General features: G+C 49.0%; 1 protein-coding gene, 1 long non-coding RNA gene and 1 pseudogene across 2 annotated transcripts; 1 reads left to right on the top strand and 2 right to left on the bottom strand.

Moving 5' to 3' along the window:
* LOC117876541 overlaps window positions 1-1,309 on the bottom strand; it is a 4,079-nt pseudogene extending 2,770 nt beyond the window's left edge.
* Window positions 1,310-7,217: 5,908 nt separating this feature from the next.
* TSPO2 (translocator protein 2) lies at window positions 7,218-11,578 on the top strand. The gene is made up of 4 exons (XM_034767374.1): window positions 7,218-7,603; window positions 9,322-9,548; window positions 10,271-10,409; window positions 10,910-11,578. The coding sequence occupies exons 2-4, from the start codon at window positions 9,376-9,378 to the stop codon at window positions 11,090-11,092; spliced, it is 495 nt and encodes a 164-aa protein (XP_034623265.1). The 5' UTR covers window positions 7,218-7,603; window positions 9,322-9,375; the 3' UTR covers window positions 11,093-11,578.
* On the bottom strand, window positions 10,936-21,796 carry LOC117875861. The gene is made up of 3 exons (XR_004645369.1): window positions 20,557-21,796; window positions 20,183-20,303; window positions 10,936-11,063 (listed from the first exon to the last, which is right to left on the bottom strand). It is a non-coding gene; the product is annotated as an uncharacterized LOC117875861 (long non-coding RNA).
* Between the last annotated feature and the right edge of the window lie 72 nt (window positions 21,797-21,868).

Genomic DNA, 21,868 nt, shown 5'->3' with positions numbered 1-21,868 from the left:
AGCGGGAAGCTTTGAAGGCTTCCCAAGTTCTCAGAGTGCCTGGCTCTTGGAGAGCTAGTTCCCATCTCCAGGCTCCACGCAGGGACACCAGAGCAGAGCAGGAGGGCAGGGCTGGGCAGAGACGAATACACACGGGATGCTTTATTGAGGCTACCGGACACAGACCGACCTGGCGGTCTCCCAGAATCCTGGCCTGGAACCCGAACCCATGGACGGGGTCGACCCCACTGCACCCATGGGTCGAAACAAGACCCTGCCCCAGCGCTGGGAACGGGTCCTTTGTGCAGTGGGTCAGAATCTCAAGGCACCGTGTAACCCACACACCTCCGGGGTGTGGTGCTCTGTCCCATGTAGTGGCACCGAGCCCACTTAGAGATGAATGAGTCGGCTCCAGCCTTAGTGGGGGCCATGTAGCTTTTAGCTCATGCAGCAGAGGCTCATAGACTCATAGACTCATAGACTTTAAGGTCAGAAGGGACCATTATGATCATCTGGTCTGACCCCCTGCATGCTGCAGGCCATAAAACCGTCCCTACCCCTTCCCTGGACTCTGCTGTTGAAGTCCCCAATCCTGTTTTAGGTGACTTCAATCGGCAGAAACCCTCCTGCTAGAGATCCCTGCCCCATGCTGCGGAGGAAGGCGAAAAACCTCCAGAGGCTCAGCCAATCTGCCCTGGAGGAAAATTCCTTCCCAACCCCAAATATGGCGATCAGTAAGACCCCGAGCATATAGGCAAGAGTCTCCAGCCTGACCCCTGTCAGCCATTATACAATTTACCTACCATTTCTTGGTTTTCCTTGACTACTATGTTTTACCATTAAACCATTCCCTCCATAAATTTATCTAACTTAATCTTAAAACCAGACAGGTCCGTCGCCCCCACCGTTTCCCTCAGAAGGCCGTTCCAATATTTCACCCCTCTGACGGTCAGAAACCTTCGTCTAATTTCAAGCCTGAACCTCCCCACGGCCAGTTTATATCATGCATTAAGCTCCAGAGGTCCCAGGTTCGATCCCACTCGCTGACAACAGGGGTCTGTCGGGGTTACAGCAGCTCCTGGCTACTGGCTGTCCCGGAATAAATCAATGCAGGATGGAGCAAGGAAGCCATCGGGGGATATTACCATGAAATAGAGATCGTGCAGAGACTCCAGCAACGATGGTCCAGAGGGGCCCATTTGTCATAACAAACCAGCTCTGCTCAGCCGCAGGCACAGGGGGAGCTGGGGCCATCGGAGCCCGAGCATCTCACCGAGTAGAAGGTGGGGGTGCCCTCTGCTCCCCTATTTTCTGGACTGACCTCCCCCATCCACTCTTCCCCCAAGGGGATGGGAAGAGCTCTCACTCTGTTGTGAACAGGATAAGAGATTAAAAACTCCACTCACGGCCCCGCCCCCTACATTGGCATTTCCAGCCATGCAATACAAGTGCAAATGGCATTCTCCTCTCGTGCCCGTGCAAGCCAAGTCGCACTATTAGAATGTGTTACTATTTATATCACAGTAGCACCTCTGAGCCCCAGTCTCGGACCAGGACCCCACTGTGCTAGGCGCTGGACAAACACAATACAGACATGGTCCAGGCCCCAGAGAGCTTCCCGTCTAAGCAGCATTTCACGCCGCGTGTGGCCGTGATACAGGAGACAATGCAAGGAGCGACCCTAACGAGCTTGTAAGTTACACACTCCCATTCCAGTCAAGCAAGGCAAGAGACAGGCGATCGGGGCAGGGAACATTTACCCTGCTGCCGGGAGGGAGCGACTCTCCCAGCCCAGGTGGGCGGACAAGACTCGTGCTATCACGCTAAAAGTAGCGGCGTGGCCATTTTGGCACAAACTCTCCAGCCAAACTCTTCAGGGAGGCTTCGGAGCCTGAGTCGCAACAGCAGCATTGCTGTTTTTAGTGCGCTGGTGCACGGCTGTCTGCCTAGGCCGGAGCCTTGCTCCCAGCCGCAGCAGAGACTACCCTCAGTCCAAGTGCCTGCCACTCCCAGCAGAGAGGGAGGAGCGGAGAGAGAGCGCTGATCTGCATTGAGAGCATTAACATTCCCCACCCAGTGCAGACCCACGGGCAGACATCAACAACCCACATACACTTTGAGCAAGCCCCTCCGCCCCCACCCCAGAGCTGCAGGTCAGTAGTTCTGTGAACTGAAAACCAGACAGACAGCCCCCAGCACTGAAGGTTCATACACACAGCTCACAGCCAAGGTATTTCATTAGCAAGAAGCAGAGTGCACTGCTAGGGGCTGGTATTTGGCTGGTCGCAGCCTGGTTCAATTTGCACTGCTGAGCCCCTGATGTTACCCCAGATTAGGCCCTCCTGGATTCTGAGCCTGTTCCACACATCTTACTACAGCTGATGTGCAGGAACCCCCAGCCGTAGGGCAAGTATCCGCCAGCTTTTTAACACCCTGCTCCCCCCAATCTGATTCATGCAGAAATCTGCCAGGACAATGAAGTGCGTTATCCCCAAATTGCCTTTGCTACATGCCATGCTGCCATTCTCAGCTATCATGCTAACCTGCCCATCCCATTCGCAGCGCTGTGGTGAGGGACGGCAGCTGGGCATCATCCCAATCCCTCTCCACTTCTTTGAGCCCATGCTAAGAACTCCATCTGCTGCAGTTCTAGCCCCGGCTCCCGTCCCGGTGCCCTGACTGACCTGACCCTTTCTGGACGGTGTTTCCTCGCTGGTCAATAGAAGGTGCTGGGCCGGCCAGAGGAGAAACAAGGTCGAACCAAAAGACCTGTAGCCAGCTGCCTTCTCAGCCACATATGAGGCCAAGGCTACGTGCTCCGGGGTCTCACTCCCTTAGTGACTACAGCACCCTGCACACATGCTTTGCTTGATGGGGCAGCAGGTTTGCAAGAGCCCTTTGGCTGCCCCCAGAGGGAGGAAGGAAGCATGTCATATTAATCCACAGCCACAGGGGCACTGCAGGGCACGAGGCTCTGAGGCCAGCCTGCCCAGCTGCCAAGGAAGGGAACTCCAATGGAGTAGGGCATTGGGTAGGGAAATAGCAGCTCATTTGACTGTAAATATATTGCAGAAAAGGGATTTAAACACTCCCGCAAGGGCCATAGGAGCAGGGGCAGGAATACAGCCAGTTAAGCGCTTCAGTGGGACCCCTCATTCCCTCCTTGTCACCCAGCATCATGTCCCTGTGCACTGTCAAACAGCTGCTACCTCCCACCCCAGAGGTAGCTGCACTTCACCGTTTGGGCAAGGTGACTGCCATGTGTACGACACGCTGTCTTGGCTTTCACAAATGCCTGCTTCACTTCCGGGTGAATCCCGCCGAGCGCCGCCGCTGTTCTGTTTCACCGAAAGCACCCCCTGGTCACAGGCTTTGGGCTGGAAAGGCTTCTATCAGTCAGTGACTTCGACAGCAAGCTCGTTGGAGCAGGGCCCTGCTTTTTGTTATGCAAGCGTGCAGTGCCCAGCACAAAGGGGCCACGTCTGTCCATCTAAGGCCCCCCCCAGCCGAAACTTGGGCCCCCCCCGGGTTTTTTTTTTTTTTTCCCCCCCCCCCCCCCCCCCCCCTGGAGATAGGGCAGTGCTGCCATCTCCATTGCACAGATGGAGCCCCAGAGACACTAAGGGGTTTGCTTGCTCAAGGTCAGGCAGGACGTCAGGGTATCAAACCCGGGTCTCTGGCGAGTGCCCTAACCACTGAGCCATCCTTCCACCCTGGAGCTGTGGTGGCTTCTCCATCCCTAGCAATTTTTAAATCCAGAGGGGAGGTTTTTTCTGAGCGATCTGCTGTTGGGTTTATGGTGGGGGGTGCGCTATGCAGGGAGTCAGACTGCTGGATGGTCACTGCTTCCTTCCGGCCATGGACTCTGTGAAAAACCGTAATACACACAAGCGCCACCTGGCAAAAGGTTCAGCTCGATTCAGACTAAGGAACGGCTCTGGAGATGGATTGGCACCTTCCCATTTGAATGACGGGTCTATGGAGGTAGCACCTAATAGCCTTGCCTCCCTGTGGTAGGCGCTGTACAGACACGGAATAGTTCACTGACCCTGCCCTGGAGGGCTCACACCCTACGCACAGACTTACACGGCCATGATCACCACCAGGGTGATGCCTGCACAAGCCAAGGAGGAATGGGGGAGTTAGAGCTTTGGCAGGGGCCCTTTAAAAACGGTCACTCACGGTTCTGTTGGACAGGACACACGTGCCTAAGGGATATGAACCTTCATGTTTCAGGGCATGCACCAAACATTGACTGACAGGGGTCAGGAGGAAGCTTCCCCCGTGGGCAGGTTATTCCATAATTGTCCACTAGGGGGCATTTCTTGTTCCTCACTCTGAAGTACCTAAATATCTTTGAGGGCCAGAGCACTAGAATGGCTAATACAGACACAAGCCCTGAGCGCGGGGGTGTTTGATCACACCCCCGGGGGCGAGAGTTAAGAGCTTTCTCTCATCACCCAGGCTCCCCTCCAGCCAGCCTTTCCCGCTGCCACCACCAGCATCGCACAGCTGGCTCAGGGAGGGGGCTGGCCCGGGCGCTCTGTGCTCAGACACACACAGGGGCGGATTCTTTCTGTGCCCGCCAGACCCAGACGCGGGCCTCAGACCTGAGGCTGCTCCAGCTGAGAAAGCAGAAGGGGCCCAGTGGGAGCCATAACGGGAGGCTTTGTCCCTCGGTGGTAAAGGTCAGGACATTGAGGGATAACGCTCCCTCAGGAACCTCTCTCCAAGAGAGGAGGGAGGGGCCCACGGCTCCTTCCTCCGTCCCGCCACTTGCTGCAGCAAAGCCCCGGCTGCAAGAGAGGCCGGGGGTCCTTCACTCATCGAGCAGCTGGGGTCTCGGGGCTGGAGTTTGCAGTCGCTGTCCCATGTCTACACATGACCCACGCTGTTTGGAGCGGCTTTGAAAGCGACGCCACCCCAGGCTTGTGGCCGGGGCCTTCCCAAGAGGAAGATCAGTTAATTTCATGGGCTTTTCCCTCCATTCATGGGGAGAGAGGTCAGGGTGGGGCAGGGGATGCCGCCGGCAAGCCCTGGCAAGGGGACACGGAGCACCATGCTGCCCTACCATGGCCTTGGGAGAGCAGCACTTAGGGTGACCAGACAGCAAGTGTGAAAAATAAGGATGGGGTGGGGTGTAATAGGAGCCTATATAAGAAAAAGACCCAAAAATCGGGACTGTTCCTGTAAAATCGGGACATCTGGTCACCCTATCAGCACTGCAAGCCAGTGAAAAACCGCTGTGGCCCATGCGGACCTACCCAATGGCCCCTGGGTTTCCTTCAGGGAGACTCTCCTGGACTAGGCCAGCCCCATGGCAGGGACCCGCTGGATGGCCAGGCAGGCAGCAGTGCCACACTGAAGAGAGCCAGGCGAGCGGGAGGCGAGCAGGAGGCGCCAGTGCAGGGTTAGCCAGAGCGCGCGGGTCAGTGTGAGCCGAGCAGGGAGAGAACCACAGGGTCTGATCCCAGCCAAGGTGCCTGTGACGTCCGTGGGCGCTTTGCCCCTTGAGGACCACAGCAGAGCTGGGGGAAGAACTGAACGTTTGGTTTGGCAGCAGCTTTCCCCCTTACCCTCCTCCAAAAAAAATAATAATAATAAAAAAAAATAATAATAATATTCCGTTCACGTTGAACAGACTCTGAAGCTTTTTGGACTTTTCAGTGAGTTGAAAACATCCATTTGGGGTCTGTTCCAGAGCAGGGATTTGAACCTGGGTCTCCCACACCCCAGCTGGCTAAAGGTTAGTAAGGGCAGGGTGGTGGGGAGGAGAAGGGGCGTGGGGGTGGCCCCTTCTCCTTTGGCCATCTTGCGAAGGGCCAAAATTATTCATTCAAATACGCTCATCGTCTTGGGTTGGCCGAAACCGCATTGGTCAGCAAACTGTCTGTTTCGAAACATTTCACCGCGCTCTGGCCCACAAGGCAAGGATTGGAAACGGGCCACGTCCCCGGAAAAGTCTGATCTAGAAGAGTCTCCTGCCAACACGTTCTTGTGTCATAGGGCGAGGGGCAGATGGGAAGCGCGGCGTGACAGACTCAGTGCTGTATCAGAGGTGGGCAAAGCTGGGTACTGCCATGGCACAAAGACCAGCCGACCCAGCCCAAATGACCTTCCCTTGGGTCAAGAGGGAACAAAATGAGAAAAAGGGAGGAAGGATGGCCCAGGGTCAGGGCACTGGCCTGGAACTCCTGAGACGCAGGTTCAGCTTCCTGCTCCACCTCCGACTCCCTGTGCGACTTTGGGCAAGTCACTCAGGGCTTGTCTACACAGGGAATTTAATCCAGATTAAATTCACACCCTGCCTTAAACCAGAAAAAGGCACTCTTATTCCAGAACCAGAGTATCCACATGGGGAGCTGTTCTGGCCAATTTCTCTATGTGGACAAACCCTTTAATCTCTCTGTGCCTCAGTTTCCCCCGCTGTAAAATGGGAACAATGAAACTTGACCTCCTTTGTCAAGTGCTTCGAGATCTATGGACGACAAGTGCTAGAGAAGAGCTAGGTGTTGTTATCTGCGCAATGGGGATAACAGCACCGCCCTACCTTGCAGGGCTGTCTGAGGATAAAGACAGTAAAAGCCCTGCTGTGCTCAGATACTACGCAACTGAGGGCCAGAGACGTGCAAGAGACAGATCACAGCCTGCACTCGCAATGACTATCCGTAGAGATAAGCAGCCGAGTCCTTGCAAGTTTAAAGGGACAGCCCGCAGAAAACAAAAGCATCATGGTTACAAAAGGGACGGCGTCCCCTGGGTCAGCACCCCAATTCATGCACAGCCTGGCCGATAAGCGGCTGGGTCTGAGCCCCACCTTCTCAGGCAGCAGAGAGAAACAGCAGGGCTTGATTTTTTTCTCCCAACATATTAACTCTGGTTAAAGCAGGTTGCTGGGAATAAACCCACTGTGTGCAGAAGGGAAGCCCGACAGACAGCGGCAGATCTGCTCAATGGGCCGTGCGCCCACATAGCCAACCCATTTGAGTCATGGAAAATGAGCTGTCCCGGGAAAGTGACCCCCTGCTAAGAGAATCACCAGGGTACGGCAGGGTCACATGCTTAACCTCCAACTGAAACTGTGGCTAGGGGGAAACCTGCTAGCACTTAACATAGGCAGAAACAGCCCAGCTGCACACAGTTCCCCCCCCACTGCGCACCTCCCAACAGGGAGACCTCTGTGGCCGAGTCCTGCGTGACCTCCCATTGCAATCAGGCAGGTCCCAAGCCTCTCGGCTGTTTAATCTAACAACATGGTCATATTTTGACAGTCTCTGGTAGGAGATATCCCCTCCGGGACCAAAAGGGCCTGCCTGACAAGTGGGGGAAGGGCTGGGCAAAACAAGGAGCTTGCCTGCTTTTCAATTAGCACCAGGGTCCACTGGGAAAAGTGCCCTCCCCCCCACAACAGATGTGTCAGATTCTTATTTTGAGCAGGGTGGTATTTTCTTTTTCCAGACTACAGGCTCCACACATACGCCCCTTTCTCTGCTACTTCAGCGTAACTCAGATGACAATTTCTTCATTGTGTAGAAGCAGGAACAGAGCCAGAGGCTGGCCTCAGAAATCCATCTGTTTGCTTGTTGTGTTTTCCTGGTGACGGGGGAAAATCAACTGGGAGAAGGTGAGTGAAGGCTGCTGTTCCTATAGATTTAGCCTTGTCAGTATCAGCAGCTGTGTTCCAAATTAGAATGTTATGACAGGGAAGTGTCTGTTTCACCCCTTAGTTACTTCAGCAATCTGTAACAAACTAGCCTCCCATTTCCAGTGTTTGTTTGTTTGTTTTTGCAAACCCTGGCAGTAACAATTTGCTCTGCTGAGTAGAAACTGAAATGCAGCCTGTGCCATTATATAATTTTAAATTAGGATCGACTCTCCTTATTTTGCTCAGCACAAGGCTGGTTTTCTGGCCCATAGATGCGTCAATAGTGCCATAAACTGTCTGGTAAAGGACTTGTTTATTTGCTATGACGCCTGTGTGTATTTGGTCTTTACTGATGCATACCTTTGCTTGTGTTCTGCTGGCTCCGGGTTTCTAAAGATGACCTTTTCTTGCATAATATTAATAATTAGCATGGGCTGTCAGCGTTAGTTCTGGATCAAAATCCAAAACACAGAAGACTATTCGGGTCAGTTCTTTTCTCCTGATCTATGTCCCCCGACAAGTGCAAAGTAACAGAATAGATGGATTCCCAGGGACAGTGGTTCTGCAACTACGGGTGCAAGGGGTGCTGCTGCACCCTCTGTCTTGAAGTAGTAATAAACACCAAATACATGGTTTCCATCACCAGCACCCCCACTAGAGAAATTGTTCCAGCACCCCTGCCCAGGGACCTTTTTTTCTGAAAGACGTATTCTGAACCTCTCCCCTTTCATTGCCAAAGACAACCACTTTTTTGAAGTCTTTTGCTCAGACTCCCACAGTGATGCCGAGCATGATCAGTATGATCTTTTACTGCCAGGAAGAACAGCCCATGTGTGTTCCTGCAGATTAATGAGATTGGGTTTAAAGTTATAAATGGATCCAAAAAGAAAGGGTTGGTCCACTGAGAGGCTAGACAGGCACATCTCAATCTGCCCCTAAGGGTGAGAAGCATGTTGAGGACTGGGGGACACTCAGCCCTGATACGACTTGCCCATAGTCCTGTAAAGACTGTGCGACTGTCTTTAAAAAGGGAGGGGGTATGTAATGGCTAGGACAGGTGATTGAAACTCGGCATTCCTTGGTTCTGTGCCTGGATCTGGAAGGGAATCACTGTATGACCTAGACAAGTCAATAAACCCCTCTGTGCCTCAGTTTACCCCTTTATGAAATGGGGGAGAATAATCCCTTTCTGCCTTCCAGGAGTGCAGGGAGGTTTAAATAATGTTAGTAAGGCACTTTGAAATATTATGATGAAAAAATGCTCACTACAGATGTTTATTTAAAATATAAATATATGGTGAGAGATAAGCTGAAGAGAGAAGAAAATGGGGGTCCCACGACAAACTGCCTGTTTTTCCCTACTGAGAGGAGCATGCAGCAGAGAGATAATAGCTACATTGAGAGGTCTAGCAGCATACGTGTAGGAGAGGTTGTGCGCTCTGTGAGCTGTGGCATTTGGACAAGCACTGAGAAAAGTGACTTCAGTCCTGTCTTCTAAGGATGGTTTCAATGCAGCCACGTTAGGTAAATAATGAAATTGCAGCAGCCAGTGCAATGACAGGGAGTGGGGATGGGGGGTAGCCACTTTGCCAAAAAGACCTCCAGGCAATTAGAGTAAGGCAAAGACCTGGAAGATCTTGGTCAATATGGAAATAACCAATGTCCTTTGTAAATGATGCTCACTTATTGCTTTTTAGTCACAAAACGCCAGGACCAGCCACCCCAAGTCCAGTTCAATCCAGTAAGGAGGGATGTGGGCTCATGCTTTTGGGTTCTCTGCCTTGCCTCATATCGGGGGAATTCTCGGCTGGCTCTTGACACGGAAGGAAGTGCCTACTTGGTTCGAAAGCCTGAAGAAACCCTCTTGGCGTCCACCCAACAAAATGTTCCCCGTCGTGTGGACTACCCTGTACACAGGCATGGGGTAAGGTTCCGTGTACTACCCCTTCTCTGTTTCTGTAGGTCTTTATCTCTAGGGGAGACTTCACTCTCCTCCACTGCTCAGTTTGGAGCTTTCCTTCTCAAGGACCAAGTGGGCAGGAAAGGGACGTTTATATTCAGAAGATGAACATAACACCCCACTGGATACTGAGCTGAGTTCATCAGCTCCACCTGGAACTTTTTTTTTTTTGCCGGGGACTTTGTCTACACTGGGTTTATTTTGCACTGAGGCTCACGATGACAACTGTAGAACTTTGAGAACCCAGCTAAGATCAGGGGCCCATTGTGCTAGGCGCTGTATCCATAGCCAGAGACATTCCCTGCCAGATGAACTTACTGCCTAAATAGACAAGAGAGATCATGAGTTTGATGTGATGGCAGGCCACAGATGTAGGTGTACCAATGCTGCGCTGGTGCAAACCCACTACCGCAAGTCACTTTTGCGCCAGTGCAGTATGTTTAGACTAGGAGCTGCATCAGTGTAGCTACATCGGTGCAAACCCCACCCTCAAAACCCAGTGTAGACAAGTCATAAGAGCTGCCTTTGGCTAGGGTGGGATCTGCCCTTGGAGCTGTGTTCCAATAATAAGAATTATATGGAGCAAAAACTGGTGCCTCCTGGTAGAATAGTGCCTGATCCCACAGCATCTTGGAGAGAAGCCAGGTGGGACAGCAAAATGTTAATTGTGATTTTCCTCTTCACAGCTATGCTTCATATTTGGTGTGGAATGACTTAGGGGGCTTCAACAGCAAAGCTGTCATCCCGCTGGGCCTCTACGGGGCTCAGCTTGCCTTGAACTGGGCTTGGACTCCCCTATTCTTTGGCGCTCATAAGCTAAAACTGGTAACGTGTCTGTGCATATTTGTCTTGTGTTGTCTGTGTCTCTGCGCCACCAGTTTGGCGCCTTTTGGAGGGTCTACAGCGAGCACCAGGTAGTGCTGTACCCTGTGTCAACTGTAAAGGCATATTAGCAGAGCTCAGTGTCTGCTCACACCACACTTGATTCTAACCAGTGTTATCAGTCCCTCGCATTCCTGACCGAAAAGCGGGGCGGTTAGGGAGCCAGTGTTCTGGCTGCTGCATCTTTCCGTTAAGAAGTTACGTCGAGAGATAAGCCTCCTTGAGTGTCACACCCTGGTCAAACCAGAGGCAGGGCCATGAACTTTAAGGGGCCACACTATTTGTGGATGGCTTATCAGGCTATAAAATACACTGTCAACAGGAGAGCCCATAACAGTCCTACTCTCGTTGGACTGCCTTTGATAAGAGTTACTCTTACAATGCATAGGGAGAATACGATCCCAGCAGTAGATGCCTCAATCATTTCGCTCTCTCTTCTTCAGGCTCTGGTGGACATCTTGTGCCTATATGGCCTGGTGCTTGGCACCATGTACTCTTGGTACCCCATTAACAAGATGGCAACAATGCTGATGGTGCCTTATCTGGCCTGGCTGACCTTGGCTTCTTCTCTCACCTTCTGCATCTGGAGGGACAATCCTGAGGAGGAAAAAGGAAAGAGTGACTAAGACAAAAAGAGGAGCTGGTGAAATAAGGTCATTCTATGAAACCAACCCATCCTGATGTGATGTGGTGAACCAAGAGCTGATAGCCTGGGGGTAGTTAATTTTATTAAGATGGACACCTGAACATACATATTATTTGCATAGGGCGGATGGGGAAAATTTTGCACAATGCAATGGGATGTCCCTTTAAGGCTACCATATACCTTTAACCTGAGAACCCCTGCCTCTCTCTTTCTCCAACAATGCTGGGGTTTTGGGGTTACAGCTGTATGGTGGTCTTATAGGGACACTAACAGGTTAAATCTCATACACCAATTTCTGCTCTGTTATGCCACTATAAATTCAGAGTCACTCCACTGAAGACAATGGAGTTATTCTGGATTTATATCAGTGCAACTGAGATCAGAATTTGCTCGCATACATTAAAAAAATTCTCACCTGTGTGACAAAAAACACCTGAGATGATTAAAACAGGACTATTTTTACAAACCTAATGGCTTTTTGCCTTTCCTGCTGTTTAATTTTTGCATAAGACTCAGTTTGGACTTTTTACCATTAGCCATTAACTTCTCACCATCTAGGTTGCTTGCTCATTACTTGCCATTCTCTCTGCCTGCAAAATGAAAATGGTCAGGTTCATTTTCTGCTTTTAGTCTATTGTGCTTCTTGGTTCTCATGCCCCTGTGCAATGCTGCAATGACTGGAGTGCAAATAACTGTACTGAAGGGAAATCTTTATCTGTCCCACCTCTAAAATACCCCTCCCCACAAACCCCCCCCCCCCCGCATTCACTGAAATAAAACATCCCCCAAAACATGTACTGACACATTTATAATATGCTTTGTAAAACCTTCAAACCAACCCCTCTAAATGTTGTGCCTTAAACTACCAGACAACAGCTGGGATTTTCAAAGGTGCACAAGGGAGTTAGATGCCTAAATTCCATTGAAATTCAGTGGGAATTGGGCACCTGACTTAGGGTGACCAGATGTCCCGATTTTATAGGGACACTCCTGATTTTTGGGTCTTTTTTCTTATATAGGCTCCTATTACCTCCTTACCCCGTCCCGATTTTTCACACTTGCTGTCTGGTCACCCTAACCTGAGTCCTTTAAAATCCCAGGCAGTATCACTTTACCCACTACCACTTTGGCATTTTCCAGGTTAGTGGAAGCGGTGCCTGATTCATGTAAAAAACAGGCCCATAAAGACTGCTCATGTGAGAGAGTGCTTGCAGGCCGGGGCCCGTAATGCTGAGGAGGTTGTGCCTCCTTAGACTCACCAAGAGGGTCCTGGACAAATCGACTGTCTAAAGTGCTTACCAGACCCCCATTACCATAGCATGTGAGCCCCTCGCACTTTTTATGCTCACAAACTCCCTGTGAAGTAGGACAATGCTATTATCCCTATTGTACAGACAAGGAGACTGAGGCACAGAGAGACTTAAGCCAGGTCTACACTAGAAAGTTTTGATGGTAAAGCAATCTGAGTTAGGGGTGTGATTTTTCTTTTTTTAAACAACATTTCTATATTGGCAAAAGCCCTAATGTGGATGTAGTTATCCCAACAAAAAAGCTTTTGCTGATTGACGTTTTTTGCTTTGGGAATCAAGCTATACCAACAAAAGCATTCCTTTGCAAGTATAAACAGCATCTACACTACAAGAATTTGGCAGGATAGCAATACTAGTGAGTGGTTTCTAGTGCAGACTAGGCCAAAGTGATGTGCCCAAGGTCACAAAAGCAGTCGGTGGCAGAGCAAAGACAATTCTAACCTCCTGGGCCAATGCTCTAACCACTGGACAATCCTTCCTCTCCAGAAGATAAGAAATTCAAAATGTTCAGGCTTCAACCTCCATCTGGCCAGGGCCGGGCTCTAGGATTTTGGCCGCCCCAAGCAAAAAAATTATTTTTGGCCACCCCCCTTTTTTTCATGCCCCTCCCGCCCCTGGCCTCGCCCCAGCTCTGCCCCTTCCAAACCCGTTCCCCAAATCCCTGGCCCCGCCTCCTCCCCCGGGGGTGCTGCATTTCCCCCCCGCATTGCTTCCTGCGCTCCCCCCCCCACGACCTCCCACCCTAGCTCACCTCCACTCTGCCTGCTCCCCTGGGCACGCTACTGCTCCGCTTCTCCCCCCTCCCTCTCAGGCGAGGGAGGGGGGAGAAGCAGAGCGGCAGTGCATTCAGGGGAGCAGGCGGAGTGGAGGTGAGCTGGGGGGGGCCGCAGGAAGTAACAGGGAGGTAGAGGAACCGCTCCCCGCTCCAGCTCACCTCCGCTCCACCACCGTCACCTCCTCCGAGCACCCCGCCGCTTGGCTTCTCCTCCCTCCCTCCCAGCCTTGCTGCGCGAAACGGAGAAGCAGTGCGGCGGCGGTGCACTCAGGGGAGTAGGTGGAGGCGAGCTGGGGCAGTAGGGGCACTTTTTCCCCATGCCCCGGAGTCAGCGCCTAGGATGGCCGGCGCCAGAATGCTGCCCCTAGAAATGTGCCGCCCCAAGCACCTACTTATTTTGTTGGTGCCTACAGCCGGCCCTGCATCTGGCCCTGATTCAGGACTTCAACGGGACTTCAGCATGTGCTTAAAGCTAAGCAGGTACTTAAGAAGTTACTGAATAAGGATGTTTTCCTGAATGCTGCCACACTGTCTCCTTTCACACATTATGGTGAATTATGGACGTAGCCTATATTTGTTTTAACCCAAGGAAGAGGGGAGTTAAGGGGTTGCTTTGTTTTTTAAAGGGGGCAAAACAGGCAGGGAAGATGACAATGTACTTAATATTCCAGAGCAATGATACACAGTAATCGGTGCATCTCAGAGTGTGTCTACACCGCAATTCGACACCCCAAGCTGGCCTGTGCCAGCTGACTCAGCCTCGCAGAGCTCGGACTAAGGGGCTGTTTAACTGCGGTGTAGACATTTGGCCATGGGCTAGAGCCTGGGGTCTAGGACCCAGCGAGGTGCGAAGGGGGAATGAACCCCACTGCAATTAAACAGCCCCTTGGCCTAAGCCCTGTGAGCCCAAATCAGCTGGCACGGGCCAGCCGTGGGGGTCCAATTGCAGTGTAGACACACCCGTAGAGCATAGGGTTGCCTATTTTGGTTGGATGTATTCCTGGAGGTTTCATCGCATGACATCATCTTTAACTGAAGATTAATCTTTAATTCCTGGAGAACCCAGAACAATCCTGGAGGGTTGGCAACCCTATGAGAGGAAGGTCCATTCCAACCTCCCCCATTCTGATCCTTCCTTCTGCTGTCTAGGCATTAGATATTCCCTGTTTAGAGAGAGGATTTACTATTTTTTTATTAAATAAAAACAATGTATGTATCTCTCTAATGGATCTTTTTACTGGCAGCTAATTGTAGAGGTGAAGGGCGTTATTTTGGGTAGTGTAGTCTGAACTGCGGATGTAGAGACATTGTATTTGCTTTTAATAAAACCAAGATTTTTTGTTTGCAAAAAGAAATCCGTTGTTTGTGGTTCTGGGTTTGCAGAAGGGCTGGGAAAGGTTCCAGGAACCCTGGCGAGAGCCCGCGGCTTTTGCATGGAACTCAGATGGAAGGGGAAACGGCATTAGGCACTAGTTCTGTGAAAGGCTCCAAGGAACCCACTGAATCTCATGGAAAAAAGCTCCTCAATGCGCAGGTTAGAGCAGTGGATGGACTTGATACAGTTCTCGATTTTCAAGCCAGAAGGGCCTATTCGGATCATCTAGTCCAGTAGTTCTCAACCAGGGGTACGCAGAAGTCTTCCAGGGGGTACATCAACTCATCTAGATATTTGCAGGGCCGGCTCCAGGCACCAGCTTGGCAAACAGGTTCTTGGGGTGGCCACTCCGGAGAGGGGCAGCAGGTCCAGCTATTCGGCGGCAATTCGGTGGACGGTTCCTCACTCCCCCTCAGAGCGAAGGACCTTCTGCCGAATTGCCGCTGCAGATCGCGGCTTTTTTTTTTTTTTTTTTGGCTGCTTGGGGCGGCCAAAACCCTGGAGCCGGCCCTGGATATTTGCCTTGTTTTACAACAGGTTACATAAAAAGCACTAGCAAAGTCAGTACAAACTAAAATTTCATACAGACAATGACTTGTTTATACTGCACTGAAACGTAAGTACAATATTTGTATTCAACCTGATTTGTTTTATAATTATATGGTAAAAATGAAAAAGTCAGCAATTTTTCAGTAATAATGGCTGTGGCACTTATTTTTATGTCTGATTTTGTAAGCAAGTAGTTTTTAAGTGAGGTGAAACTTGGGGGGGGGACAAGACAAATCAGAGTCCTAAAAGGGGGTACTGTAGTCTGGAAAGGTTGAGAGCCACTGATGTAGTCTGACCTCCTGCATAACACAGGCCAGAGAATTCCATTCAGTGAATCCTGCATCGAGACCAACATTGGGTTTCTTGGTAACTATTTTTTTTCATAGCTTTACTGTAATCTAGCAAGTCAGTTCCTTCTGGGGCAAAACCTCCGGGAGCAGATGTTTTATGGAGCTAGCACACAGAGAGCAAATGAAACTGCTTACCCCCTGCTCAAACTGATATGGTAATCTCGCCTTCCACAGGGAGGGAAAGAGGTGATATGCCAATAGGATGGGGCCAGATGGCTGGCCGTGAGATGCTTATGGAGGAGGCCACACCTCAAATACAGCAGGGACTGTCTTTTCCTCCCTGGGAGACACTGGGATGGGTTTCTACGCCTTTAATTCACTATGGCCCAAAGTTTCCAAAGACCCCTCTAATTTTGGGCACCTCTGGGCCTGATTTTCAGAGGTACTGAGTTCCCACGACACCAACTAAAGTGAGTGGTAGCTGCAGGTGTTCAGCACCTCTGAAAGCCAGGCCCACAGTGAAATGAGCATCTACAAATCAAGGCACCTGAAATCAGTGGCAATTTTTGAAAATTTGGCCCTGTACTTTGTTTCCTCACCTTGATCCAACCTTGCCATCCCTCCTTTCCACTGGTGAAAGGTATTAAATGACACAGCGGCACTCTGCCATAAGGGTAAAGCTTGCTGGGCAGAAGAAAGAGCTTTCTTGAGGACTGTAACCAGGTGGCTCACTCTTGAAGGGCTGGAAGGCTGGGGCTAGCCACCCCTGATTACAGAGTGAGCCACACCTGGGTGACTGTCCTATAAAGAGTAGCAAAAGGCTGCAACGAAGGGGGCAATCTCAGGGATTAGAAATTGCTAGGCGTGAGCATCAGAACTGAGATGCCAGCCAGGGAGAGCCTGGAAGTGGCCTGCCAAAGCAGGAAAGACCCCAGGCAGGAAGGCCTAGGAAGAGGAATCATAAGAAACTTTTGTTAGTATGGACTTTGAAACTTTATTTTAATGTTTGTTAATTTAATAAAGCACAACCCGAGAAGGGATGGAAATGGACAAAAGTGGTTTTCAGTTTCTTGAACAGTCTAAGAGGGAAAACTGAGGTAGGATGTTTGTAGAAGGATCCTAGGCCAGGAGAGGACACATGAGAGACAGCTGGGCTCACTAGAGGGACCAACCCAAGACTGAGGGCTAGTCTGGTGAAGATGTTCTATGCTGTTGGGAGAGAGCTCTCCCGTCAGCATAATTACTCCACCTCTGTGAGAGGCAGAAGCTATATCAGCGAGAGAGGGTCTCCCACCAACATAGCACTGGTCTGGACAGCGCTTAGGCTGGCGTCGCTCATAGGAGTGGCTTTTTCACGCCCCTGAGCAACATAAGTTATATCGACATAGTGTAGACCTGCCCTGTGGAATGAACTCCCATAGGAACTAAGGACCAAGACAAACCCCATCAGCTTCTCCTCCAAGTGCAAGGAGCACTTCTTTGACCTTGACTTCTCTAAACACAGAGTAACACGTGTGTATGTGTATTTTATATATATAAAAAATTCTCCATCCATTGCACACACTTCTTCCCCTGGAAGAGGACAAAAGAACATGAGAGATGGTAGTCGCACTGTTCAGTGCCCTGCTAGACGATGCTCACGTACACAATGATGATTGCGATATAAAACCTATACATAGGCTTGTCCGAACATTTATTTTATTGTTTTATAATTTTTATGGGATAATATCAATGTTTATTTTTCAAAGCATTTTTTTTCCAATTTTTATCAATTTACATTTTCACAGCTGAACAAATGTCTGGGTTTTAAGCATTTTTAAAATGTTTATGAATTTCAATTTTCACAGTTGGGGGAAATTATTGGGGAAGTCAGAAAATGGGGGGGGGTCAGACAATAATTATTTAATGGCTGTATACAAGATTCAGAAAGTTAAAGCTTTATAGCCATTAAAATTGTCAAATTGTCACCGTCACATGTCAAAACGTACAAATATCCTTAAACTAATAAGATCTCAAGCAGCATTTTTCTTACTCTGTTGATCTATAAATTTCAATGATTATTGATGGCAATTTTTTCATTGGTTTGTGTATGTATAGTGAAATTGGTGTTAACCAATAAAAAATTAATCCTTCCAAGCCTGCAATGGAATAGACATCCCTGGAGATTGAAGTGCTCTATCTGTGCATCTGTAGAAAGGATCAAATTCTGCTCTCAGCTACATGGGTGCAACTTCTTTGAAACTACAGGGAGTTGCATCTTCCTACCTGAGAGCAGAACATGGTCCAACAAGTACAGCATTGACAACACCAGTGCTATCTATCTATCTATCTATCTATCTATCTATCTATCTATCTATCTATCTATCTATCTATCTATCTATCTATCTAAGGTTTTTATATAATGCCTAGATAACATGGTGATAGGCACAATATCAAAATGACAATAGATAAGATTAGATTCAAATCTTGGCTTCTCTCCTGAGACTCTCAACCAGGGAGACAATTACCACCAGTTGTCTGGTGTGGAGACAAAGAAATGCACTGGGACCAGCTTCTTGCACAAAGCTAAAAGGTTTTATAGGGGGAAACACTTCCTCCTCTTTCCCCCCAATCTCTCTACCTATCCCTACCTTTTGACTATATCTATGGCAAGGACCCCTCTGAAATCTTTGCAGTATGAGACGTGGTCCCACAGGGGGGAGGGAACAGCAGCTGATGGGCCAAGGTGGCTGAGAGAAGGAAAGCTGGCTCTGCACATCACTGTCGGTGGGGGGGTTATTTATTTATCGGGTAACAGTAGTTACAGCTGGAAAAATAGGAGGAGGATCACTGCCAAACAATGTATCCAGGGAGATGTTTTGTTACTGCCATCAGCTGTCACCTTGGAATAAAGAGCACGTCCCAGCTATAACTAATACAGCCAGTGTCTTATTTCACTCTTGGATCTGGCCAAAAAATGTTTCTCTGGCCTAGGAATACAATGAACTCCCTAGCAAGATTCTTCTTTGCAGCTAGGTCTCTTCTACACCATTCCCAGACTCCTGAACCCCCCTTCAAAATGCTGGATAATGTTATGATCAGATTAAAAATAGATTTGTAATTATGCAACTAAAATTCTAGCAACTAAATCTCATGCTTCAGGCCATAAGCTGATCCCTGGCTTGAAGTCAGGAAGGAAGTTGCGTGGCATTGCACAACTGGCCAGCTGCATTATGTGTGTGGAGGGGGAAGCTGTTTACCCCTTAAACATCAGATGTTGGCCACCGCCAGCGATAGGATACTGGAGTTATGGACCAATGGTCTGATCTGACATATGGCTCCTTTGCTCTCTCGCATTTCTTGCAAATATGACACAAAACCCTTAGCACCTGACTCCTATTAATGCAAATGGATAATCCTCTGCTCACTGATAGGTGAATTGACCCTTTGCGAGTATCCCTCTGGAATGGAGGCTTCAGCATTGGTAGCTGATGCCCCCTGTTTGCTCATCACAGGATAAAAGCCACGTGCACACATTTTAACCTCAGAAAATAAATGTTCACGATTAGAAGGCTACTGACAAAGGATCTGAATGGGAGAAAAGTCAAAGGGTTTGGGTGTGTTTTATTATATTTTTCCCCACATGAGATATTAATACACCGGAAAAAAAGACAAAGAATTTTGTTTGTCACAGATGAATTTAAGGGACTGATCCTGCTCCCATTGAAATTAATGGTAAAGCTCTAAAAGTCTGAGACAAAACCCACAAAAGCTAAAAGGATCAAATCTCTAATTGCTATCCAGAACTGGATGTCACCTTAGTGTCCCCTCTTCCAGCAACCATTCCCTGTCCTGGCCTCTACTCCCCACAGCTCTGCCTGTGTGCCTCCTCCTTGACCTGCAGTGTTCCCTGTTACTCCAGACTGTAATGACAATAACTGCACATCTGGCACCTCTGCTGGACCCAGGCCCAAGTCTCCCTCTCTTGACTAGCTGAAGGAAAAATAAATTGCTGTGCAGAGCACGACATTACTATGTGCAGTCACTAGGCACACACCCATACACACGTACACACACATGCTTTTGGGGAGCTATCCATTGGTCAAAAAGCCTGGACCAGACCGATGGATGCTTTCCCCCCTACAGTTCTAATGCAAATGTCAGACTGACAGCATCTCTCTGGCATTCCTTTACATATTTGGCCCAAGCACAGACTGGTGGGGGTTGTGACTACTTAGTGCACTGCCCTAGATGGAACTGCGCAGCAGCTGGGGAAAGGCTGGATGGAACCAGACTCTCAGCAGCACATTCCGGAGATTAGATGAGAGCTCGCATTGATCTTTGCAGTTTGGCTGGGCCAGTGAAAGCTAACGGCTGCAAGAGTAGTGGCACCATGAGTAATCTAGCTGTTGAGAGCTTCCAGAAATAGAGACAGTGGGTCGGGGGATACAAGAGAAGATGGGATTATTTGTTTTAGAGGGTGGGAGGAGAAAAGGAAAGAGCAGTCACTCATCAGCTGAGGATTCCCATCCCCAAAATCACTCCCCAAAATGTCAAAGGTGAGAATGACTGGACAAGGGATCTGGAATTTGAACATAGTTACCAGTCAAGAGGAAAAACAATACTCTACCCTCTAGCCAAGGAAAGTATTCCAAGCTTTAAAAGCATAGGAAAAATTATATATATCCCTTGGACAGACTGTCTCAGAACTTCTCAAATCCCTTACTGTCCTGTTGTCACAATACAATCCACCCCAGAAGTGTTAGTCATCAAATAAACAACTACTACTCACCAGGTTTCAGCAAACAGTGTTGGTGCAGCAGGGTGGTTGCTGTTTTCTGGCCCAGAAGTAGCTGCATTTCAGTGGTGCAGCACATGGGGAGTTGGGAAGACCCTTGGGATTCTTTGAGATGCTATAGAAAGGAAAGATCATTGTTAGTAAAGGGACAAAAACTGAACAATGTGCAATAAGAAAAAATAACTGTACAACTGAACAAGTGTGAATGGTCCAAATCCGTCATGATGCGGGGCACTATCAAATTATAGAGGCGCTGAATGCAACACCGTAGTTAAAGCTGAATTAAATTTTACACTGAAAACAGAAATTCAGACTCTTTGATATATATGAAGAATATAATGTATCCTCCCCAAATTTTCAGTACTTACTCCTTGAATATAGAGCTAATATTTAATAGCTTGGTTGGCTGAATCTCAGTCATCATGGGTTCTACCTTTAGCACAGCAGTCAAGATGCTGGAGGTTTGATTTCCAATTGGCTTTGGAGGAGTAAAATGTGAATTCAGAGCAGCTACATGCTTCTTATTTATTTTTAACCTAGAGGCATGGCAGGAAATTCCATTAAGTTAGAAGCACCTAGGATTTGCATCAATTTTCCCTTTAAATTCAGAATGAGATGTTTTTGTGAAATTTGGATACATTTCACGCCATCCTCAACAAAAAAAAAAAAAACCTTTCTAGAGGTCATAAGAAACCTGGGTTCCCCACTTTTGCAGAGCAATACGCACATCCAAACTTTTATCAATAAAAACTTTATAGACCCCCTAATGCTATTCTACAGGGTCTTTTTAGGATAGCTGGATTCCATGCTAACTTGGTTCAGGCAAAATACAGTAAACACCACCTCAGAACTTCTCTTGAACATTCCCATACTCTACCTCCCACACACTGCACATGTCAGTCCTAGACCCCACTTCCCAATCCCACTGCTGCTTACTCCTGATCCTAGTACTGTACAACCTCCTAGGCCCACACACAAACTCCAACCTGATCCTCAACCCCACCATAGGCTCCCACTTCCAGTCTCCAAACTGCCTTCCACCTGATGCAATTACTGATCCGGTGTTTGCACCCACGGCGACCGCAAAGGGGGTGTAAACAAACCAAGGAATAACTGAGAAGCAGGAGTCTTTTAATTATTATTTATCATTTGTTTGCAGTGTGATTTCCACGCATCCAAGAAGGAATGGTCCCTGCCCCAAGTTGTTTACAGTCTAAGGAGAGAGAAATGTAGGGAACAAGCACCAGATCCCTGAGCTGGTGTAATCTGGCACAGTCCCACACCCCAAATATTTCCTTGCTGTGTAACTGTACACGGCTGATTTTAATACAGCTGGGGTGAAATTCTGGATCCTTTGACATCAGTGGGGATTGTGCCGTTGGCTTTGATGGGACTAGGATTTCGCTCCTGTTGGATTCCCGTCTTTCAGTGCCTGCTCCACAGAAGTATGGTTTGCAAAGGGTGTAATTTTCAGGTTCTTGTGAGGGCTCCAGCTGTAATGTCTGCAGGGGGCCTCATTGAAGCATGGCTCAGCCCCATCCATTATCCAGGGTGATTGTTAAATAAAACAAATCGGGGACACTTCCTGCTCCTTCCTGCCCACTCTAGAAGCGTGTTTTCTCAAGGGCAGGATGATAGAATGTGGGCAAATTAGGGCAGGCGGGGAAGTGGCCAGTCCTG

This window comes from Trachemys scripta, chromosome 4 (assembly GCF_013100865.1).
Source record: "Trachemys scripta elegans isolate TJP31775 chromosome 4, CAS_Tse_1.0, whole genome shotgun sequence".
NCBI classification, from domain to species: Eukaryota; Metazoa; Chordata; order Testudines; family Emydidae; genus Trachemys; species Trachemys scripta.
This window is presented reverse-complemented; position numbering and strand designations above follow the sequence as displayed.